Source organism: Paralichthys olivaceus, chromosome 19 (genome assembly GCF_024713975.1).
Source record: "Paralichthys olivaceus isolate ysfri-2021 chromosome 19, ASM2471397v2, whole genome shotgun sequence".
Classification (NCBI taxonomy): domain Eukaryota; kingdom Metazoa; phylum Chordata; class Actinopteri; order Pleuronectiformes; family Paralichthyidae; genus Paralichthys; species Paralichthys olivaceus.
In genome coordinates this window covers 742,153-768,412 of record NC_091111.1, presented here as the reverse complement: position 1 = coordinate 768,412, position 26,260 = coordinate 742,153, and the positions used below count along the sequence as shown (strand labels likewise).

The 26,260-nt window shown below is 40.1% G+C and overlaps 1 protein-coding gene across 2 annotated transcripts; it reads right to left on the bottom strand.

Moving 5' to 3' along the window:
- Nucleotides 1-16,630: 16,630 nt before the first annotated feature.
- On the bottom strand, nucleotides 16,631-23,269 carry gja1b (gap junction protein alpha 1b). 2 transcript variants are annotated; one of them, XM_020091918.2, is made up of 2 exons: nucleotides 23,136-23,269; nucleotides 16,631-20,711 (listed from the first exon to the last, which is right to left on the bottom strand). In XM_020091918.2, the coding sequence occupies exon 2, from the start codon at nucleotides 20,693-20,695 to the stop codon at nucleotides 19,529-19,531; it is 1,167 nt and encodes a 388-aa protein (XP_019947477.1). In that variant the 5' UTR covers nucleotides 20,696-20,711; nucleotides 23,136-23,269; the 3' UTR covers nucleotides 16,631-19,528. The 2 variants fall into 2 exon arrangements, with proteins under 2 accessions (XP_019947477.1, XP_019947476.1); XM_020091917.2 differs by having other exon boundaries at nucleotides 23,105-23,263.
- Between the last annotated feature and the right edge of the window lie 2,991 nt (nucleotides 23,270-26,260).

Here is a 26,260-nt window from a genome sequence, read left to right as displayed (position 1 = left end):
GAAACAATAAGCGTTATATTAACGTTTGCTTAAATCGGAATCCATCAACATTCAGTTTGTGTTTCAGGAAATAAATGGTTTCATTTACTTAAGAGCACTTATGGCAGGCTAGAAAAGTGTTTCTCCATAACTTTTTTTGTCTCCTCTCATGTAAAGTGTTCAGCTGGCAGTGGCACCTCTAGTGATCATTTCCACTGCAGACAGAGGTCAGGCTACACTTACTGCAGCTCAGGCCATTTACAGTGAAAAACTGTAGTGTAAAACTGTTCTCAGCTGATAAAGCCCAGCACTGAGGCTTTGGACAGCAGACAAGCACATCAGAGCTCAGGGCTGATGGTCAAAAGTGTATCTGGTTATAGTGAGTGTGTTTACATAATGTCTCAACAGAGCATTGTTCAGTTATTTTCCACCTGCCGTCTGCAGGGCACTGAATACTGAGGGCCAACAATGACAGCATAGTGAATAGAGTTGCATTTTGCTCTCAACATTGTAACTAGCATCACCTTTCCCATGATGAATACAACGTATTGCTATATATGTCAACATCTCTTGGTATTTTTTTGTGAGTATCCTTTTTCATAAAATACATTACCTAAAGACTGTCTTTAAGAGCAGGTGTATACATTAAACCTGGGTTTGTTGCATGAGGTTTCTTGAGTAACAGAAAACAGAAACGGTCTGAGATTGGCGATAATCCTTAGATTGTAGAAGGACAACTTAGTCAGGTTTTTAATGTGCCATTCAAAATGTAGGTCAGAATCAATAATAATACCAACATTTTTAATCTGTTCTTTGGTGTTCAGTGAGAATAATTTTAGATGGTCAGACAGTTTCTCCCTCTCAGCTTTTGCTCCAATAATTGGGACCTCAATTTTCTCTTTATTCAGTTGCAGGAAGTTCTGAGTCATCCACAGACTTATGTCTGATTTACACGTGATTAAGTCAATGATGGAATTGCAATCATTCAGACTTATAGAGATATATAATTGAGAATTGTCTGCGTAGTTCTGATCTCTAATAATATTTCCGAGAGGCAACATATGCAGGCTGAATAGAATTGGGCTAAAATAGTCCCCTGCAGGAACCGACATGTCAATGTTATATTTTGTAATAAGAGTGGTCATCCATGGCTACATAGAATTTCCAACCAGTTATTTAAGACTTAAACCATTTAAGAACTGTGCAAGAGAAGCTGATGCCCAATGTTCAAGTCTGTCCAGCAGAATTTTATGATCCAGAGTGTCAAGAGCCGCACTGAGATCCAGTAGAACAAGTACAGAGAGATTTTTCTCATCAGTGTTCATGATGAGGTCATTCATAACTTTGACCAAAGCCATCTCTGTACTGTGCTGGGCTCTGAAACCATACTGGATTTTTTTGTAACAGAGAGTAAGTCATTGAGCTGTCTAAAAACAATTCTTTCTAAAACCTTACTCAGAAGAGGCAGGTTGTAGATTGGTCTGTAGTTCAAGTTGACTGAATACTTCGTTATCCTTTTAAGTGGAAGTGGTTTAATTAAATCAGTTTTAAAAACTGTAGGAAACATGCCTGTGAACAGTGAGGGATCAATTATTGTTAAAACTTCTACAAAATAATTAAAAACAATTTTGAAAAGGTGGGAATGGAATGAAGAAGACTGGTAGAGGATTTTAACTAACCGACAACTTTATTAATTATTTTCAGGTCTACTGGTGCAAAAAGTGCCGTTTAGCAGTTTACTTTAGGTAGAAAATTCATTGCATCTAGTAACTCCCAGGTGGTCAGAATAGTTGTTGGGGAAGGGTTTATGAGATTATCTACAGTTGGAAAAAGAACCCTTGGGTTGTTGGTATTTCTATTTATAAATTCTGAGAAATGGATCGCCTGGCATTTCTCATTTTATTCTGTTCTTTCTCCATCTGCATCTCCATCAATATGATCAATTGCTGATTGTAGTTCTGTATCCAAATTATCAACCAGATTATCAACAGTTGTATGGAGATTTTGCAAAGACATTATTTATATATGCAGCATTAAATTTTCTGCCATTTTTCATGTGAGATATCGTCTTTCAACAGTGCGATTTTAATTTGAATTCAACATATGAAGAGAGACAGCGAATTCAATTAAGTAGTGATCAGACGGAGCCACATTTATAACTGATGATATGTCTACAGAAAGTCCCCATGTAATGGCAAGGTCTAAGGTATGACCACAACTATGAGATTGCTCATAAACATGCTGTATGAAGCTTAATTGTTCCAGTAGATGTGAAAAATTGGTAACGTTCTTGTCTGTGTTATTGTCCATGTGTAAATTAAAGTCACCAATAATGATTATATTGTCATAGAGCTGATAGATAAGAGCTCAGAGAAATCAGACATTTGGCCAATGCTTCACTGGTCTATAGACTGTGACTGCAAGAACGGGTACCTGACATTTCAGTATATTGATATTTGTCTTGCGGGTAGCTGACAGGCAGTTCCAGAGCCTCCCCTAGACAATATGTTGGGTATGTGTAGAGTGGGTGCGATAGATAAGGGCAGAGTCATAACAAATCTAATAGGGGGGCTTTAGGGTAACCGCAAGAGGGCACAAACTGCTGTTGGAGAACTCAATCTATGATCTAAATGCTTGATAACATAAAGTTTGCCATCAACAACAAACACACAAACTCAGCTCTGATTCCAAAACATGCAACAAAATCTCTCTCTTCCACACATACATACACACTGCGCACTCACACTGCACAAAATATAGCCTTGGGGCCAACCCAACTTACTTTCTCTCTCCCTATCTCTCTCTCTCTCACAAACACACACACACCCACACACTGTGTGCATCATTAGAACATTGTTTAAAATAGACTACATACTCCACGCCAAAATTCAGACAGACCGAAAAATCATTCAACATTTTACATAATGATCATGAAGCCACATCTGGCGTCATAAAGGGAATTAAATGCATGGCTTACGCTTAGAAGAGTTTGTTTAGCAAAAAGGTTTTCGCTTTTAATATGATAAATATAAACGAATTAATAAAAGGCAAAGTTTGACTTGGCTTGTGGGTGGGTGGGGAGTGGGCACACTTAAAAAGAAACAGTTCAGTTAATGCAGATAAAAATTAACTAGTTCAAGTTAATTTGTTCCATTTTATTAGGCTAGTTTAGATGACCCACTATCATGTATTCAGTTATTAATGGATGGTGTCGGATCATGTATGCATGTCGCTCTGGTCACTTTAACAGAGTTCTGACTGTGAGCGTCTTGTCTCATGTTGTTTTACTTAGTGCGCACAAAAATAAGGCCATTTTTCATTATGTTTAAATGCAGGCTTGTTAAATCTGGAGCGAAGTAAACTTCATGTACTGCTCAGGTCCTGATAACTAGTGATAAGTGTTGTGAGCATACACGCACGCACGCACGCACGCACGCACGCACGCACGCACGCACGCACGCACGCACACACACACACACACACACACACACACACACACACATTTCCGCCCGCTCCTGGTATTTCACTAGGAGGCCTATACAATGATGACTAAAAAAAATTAACGTGGAGTGATAGTCTTCCCTTTGTAATTAGCATACTGTCACGCCTCTATTTCTAAATATAAGGACAACTGTTTGTCATGAAGAGAGTGGTGTGCTGAACAGAGAAGTTTACGTTATAAGAGAGAAAAGGTTAAAAAAACAGAAGAATATCACAAGTGATTCTGAATCAGTTTCACTGCTTTGGTGCAAATGAAATTGACAACAGGTGCAATAGAGAGGAACAGGCTAGACAATGCTCAAAAGGAGAATGGTTTCACATGTGGTGGCCACAGAAAATTGTTCTCCTCATCCTTCCTGACTGATTCTTCTCTAGTTTTGCGTTCTGCTAGTGTCCTTGTCACTGCTCGTAGCATGAGGTGGTACCTGCAGCCCAATCAGGTTGCACAGGTAGACCCATCCATACGTGCAGTGTTCATGTTTCCGACCAAACTACCAAAAAAATTATATGTAATGTAATGTTATGTATATGTGCATCCGATGCCAAGTACCGGCACAGACTGTCGAGGTGCTCACTGATGCCCTGATCTAGGTCTGGGAGGAAATCCCCCAGGACACCATCCTTCGACTCATCAGAAGCGTGCCCAGACGTTGTGAGTGCATACAGGCACCCTACTAAGTCAAATGGAATTCTCACAAGTTGGATCGGCCTGTGATTTATTTATTTTTACTTTGATTTTCGGTGTGGATTTGAATGGGTTGATGATTTTGGTTTCCACTGACTGTTGTTACTTAATTTTGTTCTCAACAAATTATATATATAATTATACAATTGATATATATATTCTCAGTGGGCAACATATAATGTACAGGCTCACTACTACTAACCCTTTAACACCACCTAGTCCTTCTTAATTAACAATTAGTCAACTTAGGGGCCCAACTGGAGAAGTCATGAACAGAGGGCTCCTATCATTCAAATGCCCATGGAAAAGGAGACGCAGACTTGCATGTGTTGTGTATTTGTCCTACTAAAGTAAATGGCAATTTTTAAAAACTGAACAGTAAAACATGGATTCTTTATGGCAACCTTTTTGTAAAATTGAGAGAAAGTAGGCTAATTGTTGCCACATGGCATATGATAAAATGGAGAATAAGCAGCATAGCTAATGAATGGATGGATAATATAAGTACACAAATTTCACTCTCATGGATTAGTTTTTTCATGAGGAGCAAACAGCTTTTTTAAATGAAAACATGTCTTGTACTTTCTTCTGCCAGCACTGCTGCATTAATTGTTTCCAGGGCTGTAGGTTCCACTGAGAACTCTGAGGTCATGTCCTCTATGTTTCTTTCCTGGGGATTGGAGTTTTAAGCAACTCGCTGCACATATTACAGTCTTATGCAGGCCATGTTACAGTCACACCTATGTTGATTGTACATTTCCAGTTCCATCAATATGCAGACAGAATGTGTCTATAGGCTGATATATGTTAAAAGCTATTATTTAATTTTTTACAAACATAGTTGCACAAACTGCATAAACAGGCACTTTCCCTGATCAGAGTGAGGTTTACTATAAATCTGTTATTACCAATTTGTGTGTTCAGTGGTGCTAAAGCTGCTTTCAGACATACACTGAATTCCTGAGAATCTCCTGACATTATCAATGTGAACTGGTCATGGCCCTGATGTGACTCGCATGCGCGAGTACAACAAGACGTCACATGTAGCACACTGTGTACGGAAGTACACAAGAAGAGAAGAGAAGTCAGTAATAAACATGGAGGCCACAGATGTGAGCGTTTACAGTTTATTTTTCTTTCAAAGACAGACCGGTTACAAATCGACCCTTTAAGTTTTGCTTGTACAGATGTGTCACCTTACTACACCCCACTGTGCCTCCAATGACTACCTCTATCAAAGATGTCTTCCATGTTTGTTTTTGCCGGGGACTCTCGCCTCTTTTCCTTCAGAAACATTTTGAGGAATCTCAAACTAGAGTGACATAAAAGTCAGGCATTAAATTCTGATACGGGTCACATGGCTGATAAGACTGAGGTCATATTTCAAGGTCACATGATCTATATCTGATTTAGAACCACATATGAAAGTGGCCCAAATCTGTTGAACATAGTCCAATAAAATTCTCTGAACATTTCAGTGTGAGGGAGTAGACCTGTTGATGGTGGACTGAAACACCACCACCCCCCAGAAGACACCAACTCAGATGTCAAGGTAGTTGACACGTTAAGATTACTTGTTGTGAATCTCCTGCTGTATTCTTTGTGTATCAAATACAAACTCCGGAGAAAGTTCAGACCCCATTTTGTGGGATGCACACTGACAGATTTTATAATCGAGGAAAAACTGTTGTGTTTTGCTCTGTATTTCATGAGGAGTGAAGTTTGCTTTATTGAAATGGCAGCATTCACTAATTTAACACTACATAAACATTTTAGCCTTAATAAAGCACATCTAGAAATACAAGGCAAAGTTGGAAGTCTCTGAAGAAGAAACTTAATAAATGGCTAGTAAGAGACAAAAGTAGCAGCCTCCATAGCTGAGGTATGCACATGATTTTGACTGTGACTTGTAACTGAGTATATTTACTCTGTGTATTTGCCCATGAATTATATCACCCTGTTTAACAGTCCACGTTCACTGGCAACTTACATGCATACCATGTGCACTCTCACAGGATGCTTATGAGGAACATAATAATGAACTGTTATTTCTGAATATGTTGGAAACAACAATGCAAACGTAATACATACGTCTGGGATATAAGGGTGTTTGTTTTAGAACCTCCATAAATGATCATCATCGGTCCCAAATCCCTCAGTAAAACCAGTCACAACTTCTGCCTCACCATTGACTACTCCACTCTTTCTCCCTCCCCACACATCTGCAGCCTCTGAGTCATGTTTGACAGCAGCCTCTCCTTTGAACACCACATTAACCAAATCACCAGAACTGCCTTTTTCCATCTAAAAAACCTAGCCCGTCTCCGTCCATCACTCTCCTCCTGCGGAAACTTTGATCCATGCCTTCATCACCTCCAGAATCGACTATTGCAACAGTATTCTCTATGGCACATCATCCGAAGTCCAAACTAAACAGAACATCCAGAACTCTGCTGCTCACCTGCTCACCCACTCCCGTTCCCATAATCACATCACCCCTATTCTCTAGAATCTCCACTGGCTCCCCATACCACAACGCATCCAATACAATGTCCTTCTCCCCACTCACAAAGCCCTCCATAACCAGGACCCCTCCTATCTCACCGACTTGCTTCACCACTACACTCCACTCCTCTGATGCTAACCTCAGAACTGCTTTTTCAAAGTGTAATGTATGTATGCTTTTTATATTAATTTTAACAGTTGTAAAGTGTCTTTGGGTATTTTGAAAAGCGCTCTATAAATAAAATGTAGCATTATTATTATTATAAAAGCATCCAGTGTTTGGCATGCAGTTTAAGGAAGACAGAAAAAAGACAGAAAAGGAAAATTAATTTTGTTATAATCCATCTTTAATATGGAAGAGGACCCTAACAGCCAAACTCTTGCATTAGCCATAGCCATTCTGTATTATATGTTGGTACGGGTCAAAGTATCTTATTTCCAATAAACAGTTTCATGTGCAGCGGCTCTTTTGGCCCTGACCCTAAAAGCTGGAGTTGAACTTCCACTAGCTAAACCTGTGCACAATTCCATCTGTCTGTTTCCATTCTCTCCATCACAAATGCTCTTGTGTTTGGGCTGAAATGTCATAATCATTTAATTTAGCCTCTTAATGCACTTAAAGCCTTTTTCCTAAACAGATATATCGACACACGTACAAACATGCACCCACGCCATAGAGTACGAACAAACAGCTTAAAGCTTACAAACAGTTAATTTAGGTTGTATGACCAGCAACAGACATTTGGGCAGCCTTACAGCTTCACTTGATGAGGACAGAATTCAGGACAGACTCAACATGTCCAAGGCAGATGGAAACAGATGGATAGTGTTTGAGAATTTGTGATTATGCAGCAAAGCACAAATTATCAACTCACTCATAGAGAAAGTACTGCACATAGATATATGAATGTGTGTGTGAGTGATTATCAAGACTAGAAAAGCAATATATAAATACAAACCATTTACCATTTACAATGAAAGCCAGTTAAAACCTCGGAAACATCTATAGCATTTCAATTTTCATTTGTTTCAAAATTAAAATTTTGGATTTGAAATGTTTTTACAAATTAGGGAAAATGTGCCTGCAAGTTCCATAGTTATTTGCTAATTAATCTGGGCATGTATTGCTGGTTGTGTACTATGCAGCACTGTATCACAAGACATCCAATTTAATTCATTCATTCATGCATTCATCAATTAGTCCATTCATTCATATTTTGCAGTGCATGTGTTCTGTACAGGACAAGTTCAGTGATCAGTTAGAGATCAGATAGATGAGTTATTTTACACTCGACCAATTATTTTTATCCAGTCTCTCATTACTTGGCGATGATTAAAGGCATGAAAGTTTCTTCCTCCCCTTCAGATGTTTTTTCAGAAATTCGCATTTCCCCTCAGTTACTAAGTAACCCTTTTTGGCCAAAGTACTGGAAAAAGTGGTAGCAGTCATTGCAGTCTGGTTTTTGAGCCATCATTGCATTTAAACTGGACTTTTGAAAGTCCAAAGTAACATTAGGATGAATTCCGATGCTGTACAGATTTGGTACTCTTACCTCTCTACTACATCTGCTGCATTTGATACAGTTAATCATAACATATTATTGATTGACTTGCAAACTTGGTGGGAATGAAAGGGACTGCACTAGACTGGTTAAAGTCATATGTGTGTGGTAGAATCGTCTTGGTTCCCGATAGGAATGTTTTTTCTAGCCAGGTAATTACTAGATGTTCCTCAAGGGTCTTTGGCCCTTTATTGTTTTTGATACACATGTTATTATAGCAAGTTAGAATCTGTCCTACCGCTAAAGCCCTGAATATCCACTTACTTTCTGATGCTCAACACAGACAAAACTGAAATCATATTGTTGTGACCTAAAGCACAGGAACACCCATCAGGTCGGAAATTTGGGCGTAAGTATTGATTTTATCTTAATTTCCACAGATATTTCAAACTCCTCAGAGGAGATCGGCAACACACCTGATTCTAACACACTGGCACTAACCCTGGAGAAGTGGCTAGGGAGCTTGGCAAGCTCACTGCTCTAGTCCTGAGAAAATCTAAGCCCATGACAAGAAGCTTGAGGATATCTGGATGATGACAACTGCAACAGATAGCTGAAGTTACCCACAGCATCACTCCGGTCGAGAGCTGGATATGTTTTCTGGAGGAGGCTAACGAAAGGCAGCAGACTAGAAAGGGCTGGAAATTGACAGTGCGCACAGGATCAGGGTTTTAAGACAGAAACCAGACCCTCGGAAAAGATTGCTAGCAAGACAGATATTTAGATTCTAAAGATTCCAGGATCTGAACCATATCACACAGGCTGCATGCAAGCTGGGTCAAGTTGCCTGGAAATACCACAGAATCATGGTATTTGCTGATTACTCCAAATTGGTTAGTGTGAAGCGCATGAAGTTCAATGAATGCAAAAAAATGCTCCATGAAGAACCCACAAGACTTTTTTCCGGCTGTGCACAGTGTCCCCACAGATTCGACCACCACAAAAGACCCTGGCTTACATCCGCTACCAGCAGCTGTGTTTTTGTTGTTGTGAATGCGTCCGTTCAGAGTAAGAGTATTTGTTTGACTTTATTATATTATTCTATTAAAGGTACAGTGTGTAGCATTAAGTGATATCTAGTATTAAAATTGCATGTTGCAGCTGAACACCCCTCACCTCACCCTCCCCTTCCAAACATGAAAAGAAACTGTGGTAGTCTCCAGTTGAAATTCAAAAGGTTTTTAGTTTGTCCAGTCTGGACTAATGTAAAAATCATGGGGGCCTCCGTAGACAGGACCCCCCCAGTGTAAATATAAAGTATTTAAATATAAAAAAAGAAAACTACAATTCGTAAATTTAGATGAAACGAACTAGTGAAAACATCATGAAGATTATTCTACATTAAATTTCTGCCAATAGTTCCTTTCACCTAAATCTTACACACTGGACCTTTAAGCTCTATGACACCATAATATTGTTTATATTGAAGCAGCTGTGTAAGCAGCAGGTGAAGCTACAGTAAAATACATTATAAACAGTTTTATATACAGGTTAGATATAGTGCGAGAGCATGTTTCTCTCTTTGATTTGTGAATGAAAATGAAATGGTCTCATGAGTTCTTTAACACTGTGACATCTGTACACTTTGTTTATAAAGAAACAGAGTCCACCACCCCATGTTTTCCCTGCTAGCTTCGCAATGTGGTCCACACAGAGGAGATGAGCTGAGTGAGCTGTCCGGGATGTGGTCACTCAGGCAGGTCTCAGTGAAATAAGTGTTAAAAAGGTTATTTTTGCCTTAATGCTATAAAGTGTCCAGTGAATAATAATAATAGATATTAAATATTGACATGTAAAATTTACAGTATTTGAATATAAATGTGAAATTGACACTATTGCAGTATATACAGTGTTACAGTGCAGGTGATTGAAATAGTCCAGTTCAATGCTCACTGTTGAGCAGACGGATGGCCTGTGGGAAGAAGCTTTTCCTCATCCTCTCAGTATTGGTTCGCAGGCAGCGGAACCGATGGCTTGATGGCAGCAAAGAGAGGAGTGAGTGTCCATGGTGGTGGGGCTGCTTCAGGATCCTCTCAGCTCTCGACCTGCATCGTTTGTTGTAAATGTCCTGCAGGTCGGGTAGAGTTGTTCTGATAGTCCGCTCAGCTGAGCGGACCACCCTCCTAAGGGCCAAGAGGTCCTGTTTCTTGCAGCTGCCCATCCATATGGTGATGCTCCCACTCAAGATGCTCTCGATGGTGCAGGTGTAAAAGTTCCTGAGCACCTTGAGGGGGAGCCTGAAATCTCTGAGGCGTCTGAGGTGGAACAGACGCTGTCTGGCCTTTTTAACAGTCCTGTCCACATGCAGTGACCAGGACAGGTCCTGTGTGATGGTCACACCGAGATATTCAAAACTGTTCACCCTCTCCACCTCAGACCTGCCGATGCAGAGAGCGGACGAAAGTCACTTTGCTGCCTCCTCCTGTAGTCCACGATCGGCTCCTTGGTTTTGCTGACAATCAGCAGGAGGTTATTCTCCCGGCACCAGTTCTCTAGGTGTATGACCTCTTTCCTGTAGGCCTCCTCCTTGTTCTGGGAGATCAACTCCACGATGGCTATGTCGTGATGTTACTGTCTGATGTGGACACACAGTCATGTGTGTACAGGGAGTACAGCAGTGGACTCAGCACGCAGCCTTGAGGGGATCCAGTGTTGAGTGTGAGGGGGGATGACTTGTGGGAACCTCTGGAACCACCTGTTGTCTGCCAGTAAGGAAGCTGTGGACCCACCTACACAGGGAGGAGTTCAGTCCAAGATCACAAAGCTTAGTGACCAGCCTGGAGGGGACTATGGTGTTGAATGCTGAGCTGTAGTCCACAAACAGCACTCTCACATAGTTCCCCATCCTAGTGTCCACGTGGGAAAGTGTCTTGTGAAGTATGAAGGATATGGCGTCGTCGGTGGATCTGTCTGGGCGGTATGCGAACTGAAGAGGGTCCAGGGTGGGGGGCAGAGAGGAGGTGATGAATGTCTTGACCAGCTTCTCGAAGCATTTCATCACCACGGATGTGAAGGCGATAGTCATTGGGGTTTCTGGGCTGGGCTATCTTTGGGACAGGGACCACAACAGACCTCTTAAAGCAGGTGGGAATCACACACTGTGAGAGGGAGAGGTTGAATATCATAGTAAACACCGGTGCGAGCTGTTCAGTGCAGGCTTTGAGGACTCGACCGCTGATGCCATCAGGCCCCGCAGCCTTCCTGGTGTTCACACTTCTAAACACCCTCCTCACCTCTGGCTCCGTCACGGTGAGCGTCTCCTCTCCTCCGACTGGGAGTGCAACGTCTTGCCTGCTGTCCAACTCGAAGTGGGCGAAGAAGTTGTTGAGCTCATCAGCCAGCCAAGCGTCGGCTCTCATCGCGGGTGGGTGTGCTCCTCTGTAGTCCGTGATGGTGCTGCCACAGCACCCTGGTGTTGTTCCCCTCCAATATCCAGCTCCAGTCTCACGGCGTAGCGGCGTTTGGCCTCCTTCACCATCCCCCGGACAGCATAGTTGGCTGCCCTGTATGGCAACATATTTCCAGTGGCGAGACCGGCGGTGCGGGCCCTCAGCGAGTCGCGGATGGTTTTATTCACCTACGGCTTCTGGTTGGGAAAGGTTCTGAAGGTGGATATTGGTGTTGTGTCTTCCACCATTTTCCCAATAAATCCCACGAACGCTTCCGTAAACTCGTTGATGTCACCACCCGAGCTGAACCAAAACATGTCCCAATCCGTCTGAGGAGGGATGTAAATGGCGCTGATGATGACCAAAGTAAACTCACGGAGCAGGTAAAAAGGACGGCACTGGATGGTCAGGAGCTCCAGGTGAGGGGAACAGGCGTGTCTGATAGACTGTACGTTCCTGTTGTCACACCAGTTATTGTTCACCATCAGACCGACACCACCTCCCCTTGATTTACCAGACTCACTGGTCCTGTCCCTGCGGTGAACTGTGAAGAACTCTGCTGGTTGAACGGCGTGGTCCGGGGTCTAGGGGGTCAGCCATGTCTTGGTAAGGCAGTTGACGTTACAGTCCCGTATGTCTCTCTGGAACTTAATTCTGGCCCTGAGGTCGTCTAGCTTGTTTTCTAGTGACTGGACATTGGCGAGAAGGATGCTGGGCAGAGGTGGGTGGTGTGCTCTGCGTCTCAGTCTGTTCCTAACGCCCGCCCGTTTCCCTCAGGGCCTCCTCCATAGCCTGTGGCCTGCACGACCATTGTTGTTGTTGTTGTGGGTGACCCGTAGAATGTCGGCGGGCCAGGTCGGGTCCGGGTTTAAGTTGATAGGAGCACAGTTAGAGTACTGTGTTCCTAATTTAAGTAGCGTCTGTCTGTCGTATGTGTTACGACCTAGTGCAGGAGTAATTATTAAATTACAAATAATACTAAAAACGTCGGAAGCAGGTACGACGGCAGCAGGTACGACGGCAGCCGACCTCACCGGCGCCATCTTGTCAATAATAAATCGGAGTTTGTTGTGTTGAGAGGCAGCAGTTCCTTCATTTTGTTGGCCAATAAAAAAATATTTTCTGATGTAATTAATCTGTTGTACTGCATACAGTATTTCATTTTTTATTCAGCTTCTTTAAATTGTATTATAATGTGCCTATTTTTACAGTATTATTTTGCTCTTATCTATATTTTATATATTTTTTATTGTAAATCTCTTGTTTATATTTTCTCCATATATATTTCCATTCTTGGCTGAAGCACCTGTAAAGGAATCTGATTTCCAATCCAATAAAGTATTCTTGATACTGATTGGTGCTTTTTTACAACTGAACTCAAAGCTATAATTGTATTTGCAATGTACTAAAATAGTACATGTAATGACTTTGTTGGTTATTTGTCTGTCAGACATGTAAAAAAGCAATTTTCAGTAAGTGGATGTCAGCCACCTGACTGCAGGTCAACAGTCAGTTAAACAGTCCCCATTCATTCAACAGTATTTGGTTATAAGTCACACAACACAGTGACAGCTCTGGATGTCTGAAAGCAACAAACTAGCTGCAGTAAAAAGGTCATTTAAAAACTAAAAATTGTCCCACTTACTATAACATGTATTCAGAGTATCTAGCTCATGAAAAAGCTCTTGGAAACTTGTACAGCCTCACTACTTGTTTTACATTTTTATTCATATATGACTTAACCACGTTCCATGCCAAAAAATATTTTTTACTAAAAGAGCCACTGAGTCCTTAATGGCTTGCTTACACATACAGTATATACTGTAGGCAGGGGGAGGTGAGGCTTACCTGTGGAAAGGTGAGTTAACGAGGGAGAAGAGGTACCCCAGAGTCACCCTGATTGCATGTCGTTCAGACACATCCACACACACATGCAATCATTAAGGATCAGGACAGGGATGTGCAGAAGACAGCACATGTAAAGGGGACACCGACACACAAAGACACCAGCCTATTTCAGGCTCTATGTAGGCAAAAATGGCAGAAACCAAAGAAACACTTCCCAAGGCAATAATTCATATTAAGAAACCTAATCTACAAATTAGAAACTAAAACAAAAGTAACTACACAATTAATATAAAAATTAACAGTGGCTGCAAGAGGGTCAGTTCCGCCTAGGGGAATCCATGCTATCAAGATCTACAAGATCTTAAGCACACAATCACAGCACAAAAGAGAAGAAATTAGAGCGCAAATAATGCAGACACCGCTTTCCTACCTCTAACAATTCTGGAGGTCTGTTGGACAGGAAACAGATTGTGCCTTCAGTATCAGGGGAAAGCTCAGAAGACAACCACCAGTCTTTATAGAGTGCCTATATGTGCCCACATGATTGGCTAATGATTTCAGTAATAAAAGTTATCAACGGACCAGAAAGGGACAGACTTGACATGAGTACACTATTCTGTCACAATTAGTTTCATATAATTACAGTTAGTCTGTCATTTGCCTTGGGAATAGTGGTAACCTGAAGTAGACGAGGTTGAACCTGGCTAATGGTCCTTGCTGATTCACCAATATAATGTTTTCCACAGCTGTCACACATGGTGTCATTTAGCACCAGGGTGCTGTGTTTAGGGTGAACCAGCATAAATAATAAGGTGTGGAATGTTTTGATGCAAGTGTTAATTCCTTCAGACAGTTCAGTCATGTAAGGGAGCCCCATTAGCATGACACTGGCAAGATGGCAACGGGGAAAACTATGAGCCTCAAATTCACTCTTTAACCGCACTCTTAGGCAGCTAAGATACTGCACAGGACCCTCAAGATCCGAGGTGGAGGACCCTAGCTTACGGAAGACACATATAGCAGATAAATATATATAATAATTCATAATTCTTCCTCTAGGTGATATGTCCTCCTAAAGCTTCCTAAAGTTATATATATGTAGGGTTAGGGGTAAGGGGGTTAGGGTTAGGCTAACCTCCTAAGCCCCTAACCCTAATAACCATGATAATAATAATAATAACAATAATAATGATATATATATATATATATATATACATAGACAGGTTTTAGCAGGTTTTAATGTTTCAGTGCAGGCAGGAAGTAGGAATTCTTGTCAAAATCTAAGATACTGGAACCCACCACTCTTTTCTGTCTGTACTTACCAGATAACTATGGATTCAATGGCAACATTTTGTTCAAAAAGAAATAAAGGGGTCTTTTCACACCTCTTGCACTGGCCAGCATACAGCAGCTTCCTAAGAAAGTCCCTAATTAAAGTTTGATGCCCCCCCTTCCTTTTCTAACTCTGAGCCACATGTGGTCTTAAGCTGCAGCTTAGCTCTGCAAACATGTGTTTTAATTTAGTGCTGTGTAAAGATTAAATAGGAAACTTGGAGACGTGAAAAAGAGCTGTGTCCGTTCATATTATGAAATTTAACTGTCTCTCGAAAGCCTTTATCAAAGCTACAGTACACTTTAGGCCTGAATACCTCAGGAGTCCTATCAACCTCCTTAATCTGGATCAGGACTTTATGTGGTGTTCAGAAGGCCTTGCCAGTATTAGCTGGACAAAGTTTTCCTCTATTTCAAGCACAAGATGCCATTCACGATAAATGTTATAATAGTTAAGTCAGCAAAACTCTCATCATAAAGTTAAAAGATTATGTAAAATGCCTATGTATCAAAGTGCAACGTAAAGATTTAGCACGTGACTGTCTATAAATCAGAGTATACATCAGTATATTTGCCTCAGTAGTTAAATGCAGATAATATTTCATATTTGAATTGAATATACATAGTACACCAAATTTGATCATTTCAAAAAGTTCAATAAAGAGACAGTGATGAGGAGAAGGAGAACTGATGGCTGTGCCAGCAGTGTATAAATGTTGTGTGTTAAAAAAAAACATGCAGCATATGAATGTCTATGTGAATCTGAGTTTCGAGTGGTCAATAAGACCAGAAAAGCACAATATAAATTTGGGGTGTTTACCATTTACTAATGTGCTGTGATAAAGCAAATGAATGACACTGAATCAAAAGGCAGTTAAAGTGAAACTTCTATCTTTGAAAAGTATTTTATCGTAAACTAGATCACAGTATAATCTGAAAAGGGACACAAAAATGATGGGTTATAGATATTTTCTTATCTGATGTCATGTGATGTCAAAAAGGGTTGTCTGTTTTTACTGTAGTGTTAATTCAACCAACAAAATGGATACGCTAATGACCTTTTCTATATAATGAAATTTAGAGCAAAACAAAGAGGTTATCTTTTAAGAGAGTTTAAAATGTAGTTGGATCCTGCTGAATTCAAATTATTGCTGCTTGTTTCAAGTTAAGCCCATAAAATGAAGTGTATGCACAGCAGTAGAAGACTGTGTGCAGCTCCATTCAAACAGAGTTAAGAGAGAAGTAATTAATTTGTTTCATACATCTCACCGTGTTCATAAATTACAGAAAGATTACCATCAGCTACTAACAGGTCAGCAGTGCCTTGTTTTCTAACTCTAACTCCTAAAAAAATATTAAAGGTACAGTGTGTAGAATTTTGTGATATCTAGTTTTGAAATTGCATGTTGCAGCTAAACACCCCTCACCTCACCCTCCTCTTCCAAACATGAAAAAAAAACCTGTGGTAGCTTCAGTTCTCATAAAAACTATAAAGGTGTTTAGTTTGTCCAGTCTGGACTAATGTAAAAAACCTGGCGGCCTCCGTAGATAGTGTCGCCTCAATGTAAATATAAAGTATTTAAATTTAAAGGGCCTTTCCTGTGGTAATGAAAACTACAATTCATACAATTTAGATGAAACAAACTTGTGAAAACATCATGAGGAATATTCAAATTTTTGCCAATAGATCCCTTTCACCTAAATCTTACACACTGGAACTTTAAGTCAGATGAGATGATCAAAATGAGGTAAATTAACACTGACTGGAAGTTCACTCAAACCACAGTGATGATAATGAATGACTTGAAATGAAGCCAAGCAATCAGTAATTAAGAAAGAAAATATTTATTGGTTAAAATTGCTCTTCTCCGGTACAAGTAATGGGTTTTAATGGATCATGCACTTACACTGTACAACAGTGGATCCCCATGGATTAGCATTGTCTGAATAACTGCAACAAATGACTACTGCTCCTGTTCTATCAGAATCAATGAAACCACTGGTGTCAGATGTCTGATATTATGCACTGTAGTGATTTTGTGTTATAAAATAAATTAGTAGCGTGTGTATCAGAAAACTCTTAACACTTTGTGTGCATCATATTACATCTCAGTGCAATGCCATTGTAGCTGAAAGATCCATGACATATGTAAGTACCGACAAAGTGATGCACAATTGACAATTTAAAAATGACAGTAAAGAGAAAGGAAGCCCAAATTGAGATTTAAACTACTGTTGTGTAGTTGTGAAGCTACATTGGCATATGTTTTGATATAGGTGACTAAATATTAGTCCAGATCTATCTTCTAAAAACTCAAAATTAGCTTGATGTACAGTACTAAATATCTATTTCTCAAGCAGCAAGGGTAACAACAGTCTGAAATCAAAACATTACCTACAGAATGAAGAAATTATTCATTAAAAAAATGGAAAACACAGATAATCATTCTATTGTCTTTCTCCAACACCCATAACTGATGAAAAAAGAGAACACACATGATGGATTAATGACACTAATAAGGTCTTCTTAACGGAACCCACAAACAAGCAGATGAGTTTACTTCCAACAGAAGACTGAACCCTTAGCCCTGCCTCTCTCACACTCGCAAAAAACATATAAAACAAAAAAATGAAGACATAAGACCACATAAATTCAAAGTTTATCAGGAAACAACAGTCCAAGTTACTAATAAAAAAAAACATCTTTTTTTACTGTCAATAAATATACAGTTGTTGGGGAGTTGATGTTGATGTTTTCTGTCAGTATGAGAAACTGGATAGTAGTCAATTCTTTCTAGTAGTACGTGTCCTATAGATGGCAAGAAATAAATATTCACTACAACTGATATAAATCATTATCCTTAAAACCCTGACTTACATGCAAAGGATGAGCCAAATGCTAAACACATTTTTCAACACAACAAGTCCCATCCTTGTAAATTCAGAGACTAATGTGATTTAAATTGAGAACTGGGTTAAGACAATTAGGATCTAAGTTCAAACAAAAATATTAATAATGTTGATTTACATATACACTTCTCTTTATTACAGAAACAAACCGTAAGAGCAACTCACTGCAAGTGTGGCTGAGACCATCAAACAATATCAGTAGAGGCACTTGATCACACAGGTTTATATATAAGCAAGGGACTGACCTTACCTGACCTATGTTTAAATGTTACCCAGAAGAGACCTGCTGTGATGTGCGAGTAACTGACTGCCCTCTCTAAGGTGACATCATTTAGCAGATTGACAAAACTCAGCATTTGTTTGCAACCATAAAATACATCCTAAAAACTCAACTAGGTAGTTTTAGTTACTTCACCACAGGGTGATTAGACAAAATAACTTTTGTATGAGTTATTTTGGAAAGCAATACAAACAATTCAGTTTTATTGTTATACTAAACTGGTTGAAGCCTGTGGTCAGAATGGACAAATTACATGGTTTGGATTATTTGGCTGAATTAGGAGTTTCGGATGTATACTTTGTAGAGCTGGGTGATATGGAAAAAAAATATATGTCCATATCGATTATATCGCAATATAAATCAAATGACCAGAAAATAATTTTTTTGCACATTTGTGTTTATGTACAATGTTTTTCTACAAATGTTTGTTAATGCACAAAACAGATTTTTACTTGCTTGTACAATCATCCTGTGCCACTGCACTTTACTTATAACATTTCATACAAACAACTACAGTGAAAAGGTATATATAATGTACAGCCTGCTGCTGTAACAACTGAATTTCCAGTTTATCTTATCTTATCTTATCTTAACTTAAATCAGCGCCACTGCACTGAGGCACATTTCTCCACTGGTCAACAAGTGACAAGCTCCTTTGATGTTTTCATATCACTCACACATAGAACTGATCTTTTTAAAAACCTGCTGAATTCATATTTATGTTCTTGGATAAACTGGGCGTTGGTTCTTTTGCAAGTTAAAAAAATGCCTCACGTCATAATCTGTGGGAGGAACTTCTGTCTGCGGGAGTATACGTGTGTGTAACATCAGGCCTTTAATGAGCGTCTGTCCTGATCCTGAAGCAGCGTTGTTATAATTATTCAGTGGTGGAAACCCACTAAAACTATGAACGTAGCTGAAAAATTGATTATGTTCAGTCACTGTAACGATGCAGAGTACTCCACCTCTCTGCAGGAGCTCAAACATTAGCATGTGTGCTACCTAACTGCCTAACCTAACTTGATGTGGTGGTTGTAACTCTATTCCACCCACATGATTGGTTCGGCATGGCGCTATGCTCCTTACCACTGGCTGTTTGTGTTGTTCGTCAAAACATGAATGGGATGATTTCTATTGACGTTATATCAACATGTCTTAAATTTCTTTCAAGGAAAGTTATTTCGCGATAATTTTTGATATTGTTTTATCGCCCAACCATAATATTGGGCAAACTGGGTGTGTGTTGAAGTGATCAGTAGCTGGTTCAATGGAGTGCCTAAGTTGGACTGCACCATTGTTGAAGCAGTTCTGTTCTCTTACAGCTGGGTTAGCTCCACTTGTTTTGGTAAAAGTTTCTTAAAAACTATTAACTCTGAGAGTGTTAAATAATATTATATTTTAATGTGTCTTTGATTGACTAAGAATCTCTCTATGCTAACGACAGTGGTTAAGGTTAATCCCACCTCTTGTATGAACCTATGTGATTGGAGTGTTTCCTGATTATCTGGCTGGAGGTGGGAGGAGGAAGAACGAGGGCTTACACGTCCAGGTCATCTGGCCTGGCTCGGCTGCTCATCCTGCTGCTGGCCCGGCTACAGGGCCTGGCGTCCATCAATGCTAGCGGCTGCAGCTCATGTCCTGCTGATGACGACAGTTTCTTATGCTCGTGGGTATCATCGGGGAAGTCAAAGGCTTGTGCATGGGAATTTGAAATAGTGCTTCCTCCACCATTCTGGCCAAGCCGGTTCTGCTCTGTGGAGTAATTGGCCCAGTTCTGCTCATTGGCCTGCTTATTATAATTACGACATGAGCCGGTTCCCCTCTCCCCTGTGGCCAACTTGTAGCCTGGGGGGGACATGGGGGAGAGTGGGGCAGTTGGGGAAGAACAGCCGTTATAGTAGGCATACTTGGTGGTGGACAGGTCTTTAGGGGTGGGGCTCAGGGTGCCTCCACTTGGGTAGAGAGTGGGCGGCTGTCTGCCCTTCACACGATCTTTGATCCTCTTATAAAACACATAAAAAAGCTCAATGATGTTAAGCAGCAGGGAAACCATGGATACCACCAGCATGAAAATGATGAAGACAGTCTTCTCTGTGGGTCGGGAAAGGAAACACTCCACCTTCTGTGGGCATGGGGACCTCTCACAGGTGTAGACTGCAGAGAGGCTGAAACCATACATGTACCACTGGATAAGCAGGAAACCCACCTCGAATGTTGATTTGAAGAAAATACTGACTATATAGGTTCTGAGCAGAGCACCCTTCATCTTCACTTTGCCATGTTCTTCAATGCCATACTTGAGCTTTTTCAACTCAATTTTCTTCAGTGGTATGTCAACATCGCCTCCATCATTTTGCACTGCTTTAAGCTCCTCCTCCTTCCTATTGAGTTTCTGTTCCTTCCTGTTCAGATAGAAGACATGAGCCAGGTAGAGGAGTGTGGGCGTTGACACAAAGATGATCTGTAGGACCCAGAGGCGCACGTGGGAGATGGGGAAGGATTTGTCGTAGCAGACATTGTCACAACCAGGCTGCAGAGTGTTACATCTGAAGGCAGACTGTTCATCTCCCCAGGCTGATTCCACTGCAGTACCAAGGACCAGGATCCTGAAGATGAAGAGGACCGATAACCACACTTTTCCCCCAGCAGTAGAGTAGGCCTGGACCTTGTCCAGCAGACGACCCAGAGCACTCCAGTCACCCATTTTTAATGGGCGTTAGCTGGTGAGAAAAAGAGGGCACTACTTAAGTATTGAGCAATAATATACACACAGTATCAATCATGCTCCTAACATTGCTTTGGGCCTTCACAGAAGATTGACATCTTCAGCAGTCTTAACATTTGATCATTTTGGTAGCATTATGTGATTAAACAGCATTGTTATTGGAGTAAACAAAAGTAGAAATTTCCAGCTAATCAAATTACTGAGTGCATGGACAGAGAGGATATTTTTCAGCTTATGCAACACTTCCTGTTAAATCAATGCAATGATGTGAAAATATCAAATGAAACTTTGAAACGCTGAAGTGATGGAGCACATACAAACACCCTTCAATCCCATCGAAATCCTCACATCAGCAAAATAATTTATTCAAGGCAGTTTTCCAGTGAAAAAAAAGTTACATGGAGGAAAAATTAATTGGTATATTCAAATTCCTGCAACATTTAACATCTTAAAATGTATATAAAACCTATAGGCTTCTCAATCTTAAGCAGTCGTCATTCTGGTCAGTGTTGTCACATGAGAGGTTTACAGTCCTTTTCTTCTGCACTGCTAAACCTCTTTCTCAACCATTCAAACTATTTCAAGTGAGAATACTTGCAAACCGTTGTCTTGCATAACTTTTAGGCCAATCTTTTTAATATGAACAACTTCTATCAGTCTTCAACCCTCTGCTGCTATTCTTACTGTGCAGAGCCTTAAGTGTATGCTGCAAACACACAAGGTTTTAAACTCAGTGCCTAGCAGATGCAGAGATCTTCAGCAAACGGACCTGCTGGGCAGGTCTCAGAGAACACCAGAAAATCTACTGAATGCTAATGTTTTAGCCAAGCTGCTCAGAATAAGGTTGCTGGAAAGCCATGATCCAGTGTGATTGTGTACCCAATCTGATAAGTGTTTGTGGGAGAAAAGACACTACGGCTAAATATATTCAGTAAGGTCAGTGTTGAGCTTCTTTCCTCAGTCCTGACAGAGACATCCTGCAGACACAGACCATTTCCTGCGGAAAAATTCGCCCATTGACTTAAGTGAATCAGCTTAGTTCCCATTCACCAGTATGACGCAGTTAAAGTCCAAAGCAGTCCACAGAATGGCCGCTTTCATCTCGCTGCCACTATGAACTGGTTTCCTTTACAGCACTAATCTCATGTGTACATGTGTCCCCTAAAAACCTCTTGGTCTATATCAACTATGACTGCCTGTCAAAGAAGCAGTGTTAACACAGGTTTTTAAGCTGCAGAACCCAAAAAAAATACTGCCCAATTATTCTATGAACTAACAAAACACAATGTACAAAAACCTGTAAAATAAATATATCCGTTATAATCTGTATCAAAAGAGAGGTCCTTAAGGGTGGTTTCAGAGTATTTGGGGACTTTCTTGGTCATCTTTAAACTGTTACCAGTGGGTCCAGCTGAGCGCACTTTGAATTGAATGACTAACCACAGATTGGAAAAAAATTTAATAACAAAAGATTTAATCTATGTTTCAGTCTAACATCACAGTTCAACAGTTCAATTTGAAATCAGGGATCTGATAAGGGCTAGAGATGAAAAAAGCTTTGAAGAGCTCTTACAAAGTTTGAGCAGAATTTATGAAGCAAAGAACAAAAGGCTGCAATAGACACACATGAAGACAGTTAGATCAGAGAGCAGGGACATTAATGCGGATAAGTAGGAACCTCCAGTCTGACCCACATGGTGCCAAACTAAGTGCATGTGCTCTCACTTATCTTGTGATAAACTATATACACTGAATCCGGTGACCTGGAAAATATACAAATTATTTGTTTGCCTGCCGTTTGTGGATCTGAAGAGTGAAACATGAATTGAAAAGTTGAAAATATATTATTAGACAGAGAACATCCCGCCATTTTATACTTGAGCTAGTCTGTTTGGTGGAACTGAACAAAGCAGAACAATAGAGCTCAGCACAATGAACCACTTGAGGGTTTTGGATGTGGATACAATATTTCCACATAACTAAACACTGCAGTTTGAACCTTCCCTGGTGTCATGGGGCTGATTAGCAGGTATTATAGACAAACATGTCTTTGAATGTAAACCAGAATCTTTATTAAAAGTCCCGTTACAGCACAAATGCTGTACAACAGATTTGGATGGAAAACAAATATGTTTCGGGATTTCATCCCAAAAAAAAAAAAAAGAATAAAAACTTATTAAATAAGATCTAATATTTTCAGAACGTATTTCTCTATCATTCAGCGCACTCTTCTGGATGAGTGCCCCTGTCTCTGAACAATGAGAAACTGAAAAGTGAAGTTGCACTGCATGAAGTGTGAAGCGCACCGCAGCTTTTCCGACTCTTTTCACTGGGACACAGATAGAAGCATCTTCTCACAATGTCCAACACAAATACTTAGAAACCTACCAGAGTTGATGAGAGACAACAGAGGGCCTACCAGAACTTTGTCCGCCAATTGTACGAACCGAATCAGCCTGACGGTGTTCAGATCCAGTTCTGGGACCAGCAGCTGCGAGACTGAGTCCAACTTGTCAAACTTCCCTTATAAGAGTCAGAAAAGTTCCAGTCACCTGATCACTACGTCAAGACCCTGTTTGTGTGTGCGTTCGTGCGTGTGCGTGCGTGTGCTTGTGTGAGAGAGAGAGAGAGAGAGAGAGAGCGAGAGAGAGACCAAAGCGTCGTGCAACAGTGTACAAATCAAAAAAACAGTGGAGAGATGAAAGTATATCTGTTATGAGAAATATATGAACTTCATATGTCTAATCAGCGAAGGAACGAAATTCACTTTTCAGGTACCTTACTTTACACGAGTATAGGGCTGTTTCCATTTCCTGTCGTTATACTTGTGAACCATGCACTCTGCGTGTCTTACAAGTAAAGTGCAGATTACATTTCAAATATGATGCGTCAATGGTTCTCATCAGCTGCTCCTCAACACCTTTACCCCACCATCATCTTACACACGAAGCCATCGCCGTTATCAACCTATTCCGCTTCGTATTCAACCATGTTTAGTTGATCAATGTGCATTTGCTTCAGTAAAATTTAAAATTTCAGGATTAAATTAATATATATGTTGAACTGATTCACCAGCAAATTAGACTGAAAATTAGGGGGGAAAAACTGTCACCTCAGTGGATGTCACACTTTCATCACGAAGTCTTCTTGTTAATGTTAATGCTGTTGTTCTTTCTTCATTCATTCACTGACCTGAAATGAGCAAAACTGCAACAAACAGTTTCAAGAAAAGTCCCATCTCCTCTTGTGGAAGAGAAAATGACTTTTATACAGGGCTGAAGCATTATGTGTATAACAATACAGTTTATTTTGAAAGTGTAATTTTAATGTCATATAATGCATGTGGTATTGTGTAGATCTTATAATGTAATCCTGTTCCGTTATTTTTGCATAATTTTTCTTTAATATTTTAGACTGCTCCTAAGAGTTCTTTCTTCTGATGTTTTCTATTTAATTTTAATATGAATAGATGCGATGTCCTTGAAGGCATATCATCACATCACATTCACCATGCACCACTGCTGAAGTCAGACTGAAACTCATTTTTTAATATTCTGCTCGTCTTACTGCAATTGACAAGTACACAGCACCACCTAGAGGTGGCATTGATGTAAGGCAGGTTTATACAGCTCACTACATGTATTACCCAATATTACATAGTATAACATGAGTTAACAGGGGGACCAAGATCTCTCCCTCCCTCCCTCCCACTCTCTCTCTATCTCACTCACAGACGCACACACGCACAAACACAGACTGTTGGCTCTCTAGTTGATGCTTAAGGTCACAGAAGGTTGGACTGCACAAAATTGTAGCAATAAGAGACAGAGACAGACACATCCCACCGCCTGCCTGATTAACAAGTGCTGTTTTGTCTTTGTTCTTTGTGTACTTAACAAATCTATTAATGACATTTGAATGTGCAAATGTGTGACAGTAGCATATAGCTTGGGTGTTGACTGGAGGAATTAATAAAATAGCTTTTTGTTTTCTTGCACACAACACACGTGCAGCTGCAATCCATGAACTAATTTCTTAGATGTATAAATGACCTCTTCATATTTTGTAAATGTTAAAATATATTTTGGTGACCTTAATTTTTAGCCTTAATTGTCCCAGGGGAAATTTGTTTGCACAGTCATTTATTTTTAAATTGTGTACAGGGCGTCTATGCCACTAATATTAAGCAAGGCTAAATGAAGTGTGAGTATGGTTTCTCATACATCGATTGTTTTGTACTCACTTTTGAAGATGTGCATGTAGAAGCTCGAACTTGTGAAGTTGCTGTATTGTTGTTATGGTCACTAACTCATGTGAGCTACATGTCTATGTGTTGTTTTCCTCTGTAAATTAAATTAATTAGTAGTTTGTCATCAGTTTGAAACTACCCTGCTGTCATGGAGAGACACTGTGATCGTCCACTGTATTATGTGCGCTACAAAAGGCATAACTCGAATTGTAGACTCCTTGCTGCCGCCACCATATTACGAGCACTATCTGTTCCAATAGTGATGACCTTCAGCTACCAGGCTCCTCTCCTGTGGAACCAGCTCCCACTCTGGGTTCTGGAAGCAGACACCATCTCTGCATTAAAGGTTAAAAACTTCCTTTTTGATAAAGCCTATAGTTAGTTCTGGATCAGGTGAGTCCTGAACCATCCCTTAGTTATGCTGATATAGGTCTAGACTGCTGGGGGAACTCCCATCATCCACTGAGCACTTCTCCCCTTCTACATTACATTACATTAATTTAGCTGATGCTTTATCCAAAGGGACTTACAATAAGTGCATCAACCCTTCTTTGTCTCTCTGCCCCCCTGCATTCATTTATTTATTTACTCTAAAAGCATCACTAATTATGTATCTTTTTCCTCCCATAGACCCTCTCTCTTTCTCTCTCTCATTGCAGGTATCTCTGACTCCAGAACTGTTATACAACTATTATTATTATTACTATTAAAAAACAATAATTGTGAATAATTTATTATTATATGAATTGTTGCTATCATTAATAATCAATAACATCTTTACACTGTTACTGTTTTCATTATAACTAGTCATTATAAGAGCAGCATTCATTGACATGACATTCAAGCTCTTGTTTTACTGTAAAATGAAATAATTTTTTACCTGATAACATTTTGTGCTGTGAGTGAAATCTGACATCTGAACATTATCAGTGACGCATTTAACTCTTATAAAGGGGAAGCAGAGTAAAAATTTGAGAGATTTTCAGGTAAACCGAGTGAACAACAACAGTAAGTGGCAGTATGCACTTTGGTGTTTGGTGTTCTGAAAGTAACACAGAGACACTGGATTACTGGCTTTACCAGAGTTATGGTCTAAAACAACACTTTGTGACAAAACATCAGAGGTAAAACTTAATTTATCTATGTTACAGAGTCCCTGTGGTGACATGTAGGGAAATAGGTTGTGGCCATGGAATAACACATGGGAACAAGAAACAACTCTTGTTATTTACTGACAACACCAAGAAAACTAAACTGAAGAATCCTCTTAGATGGGAAATGTTTCACTTAATCAC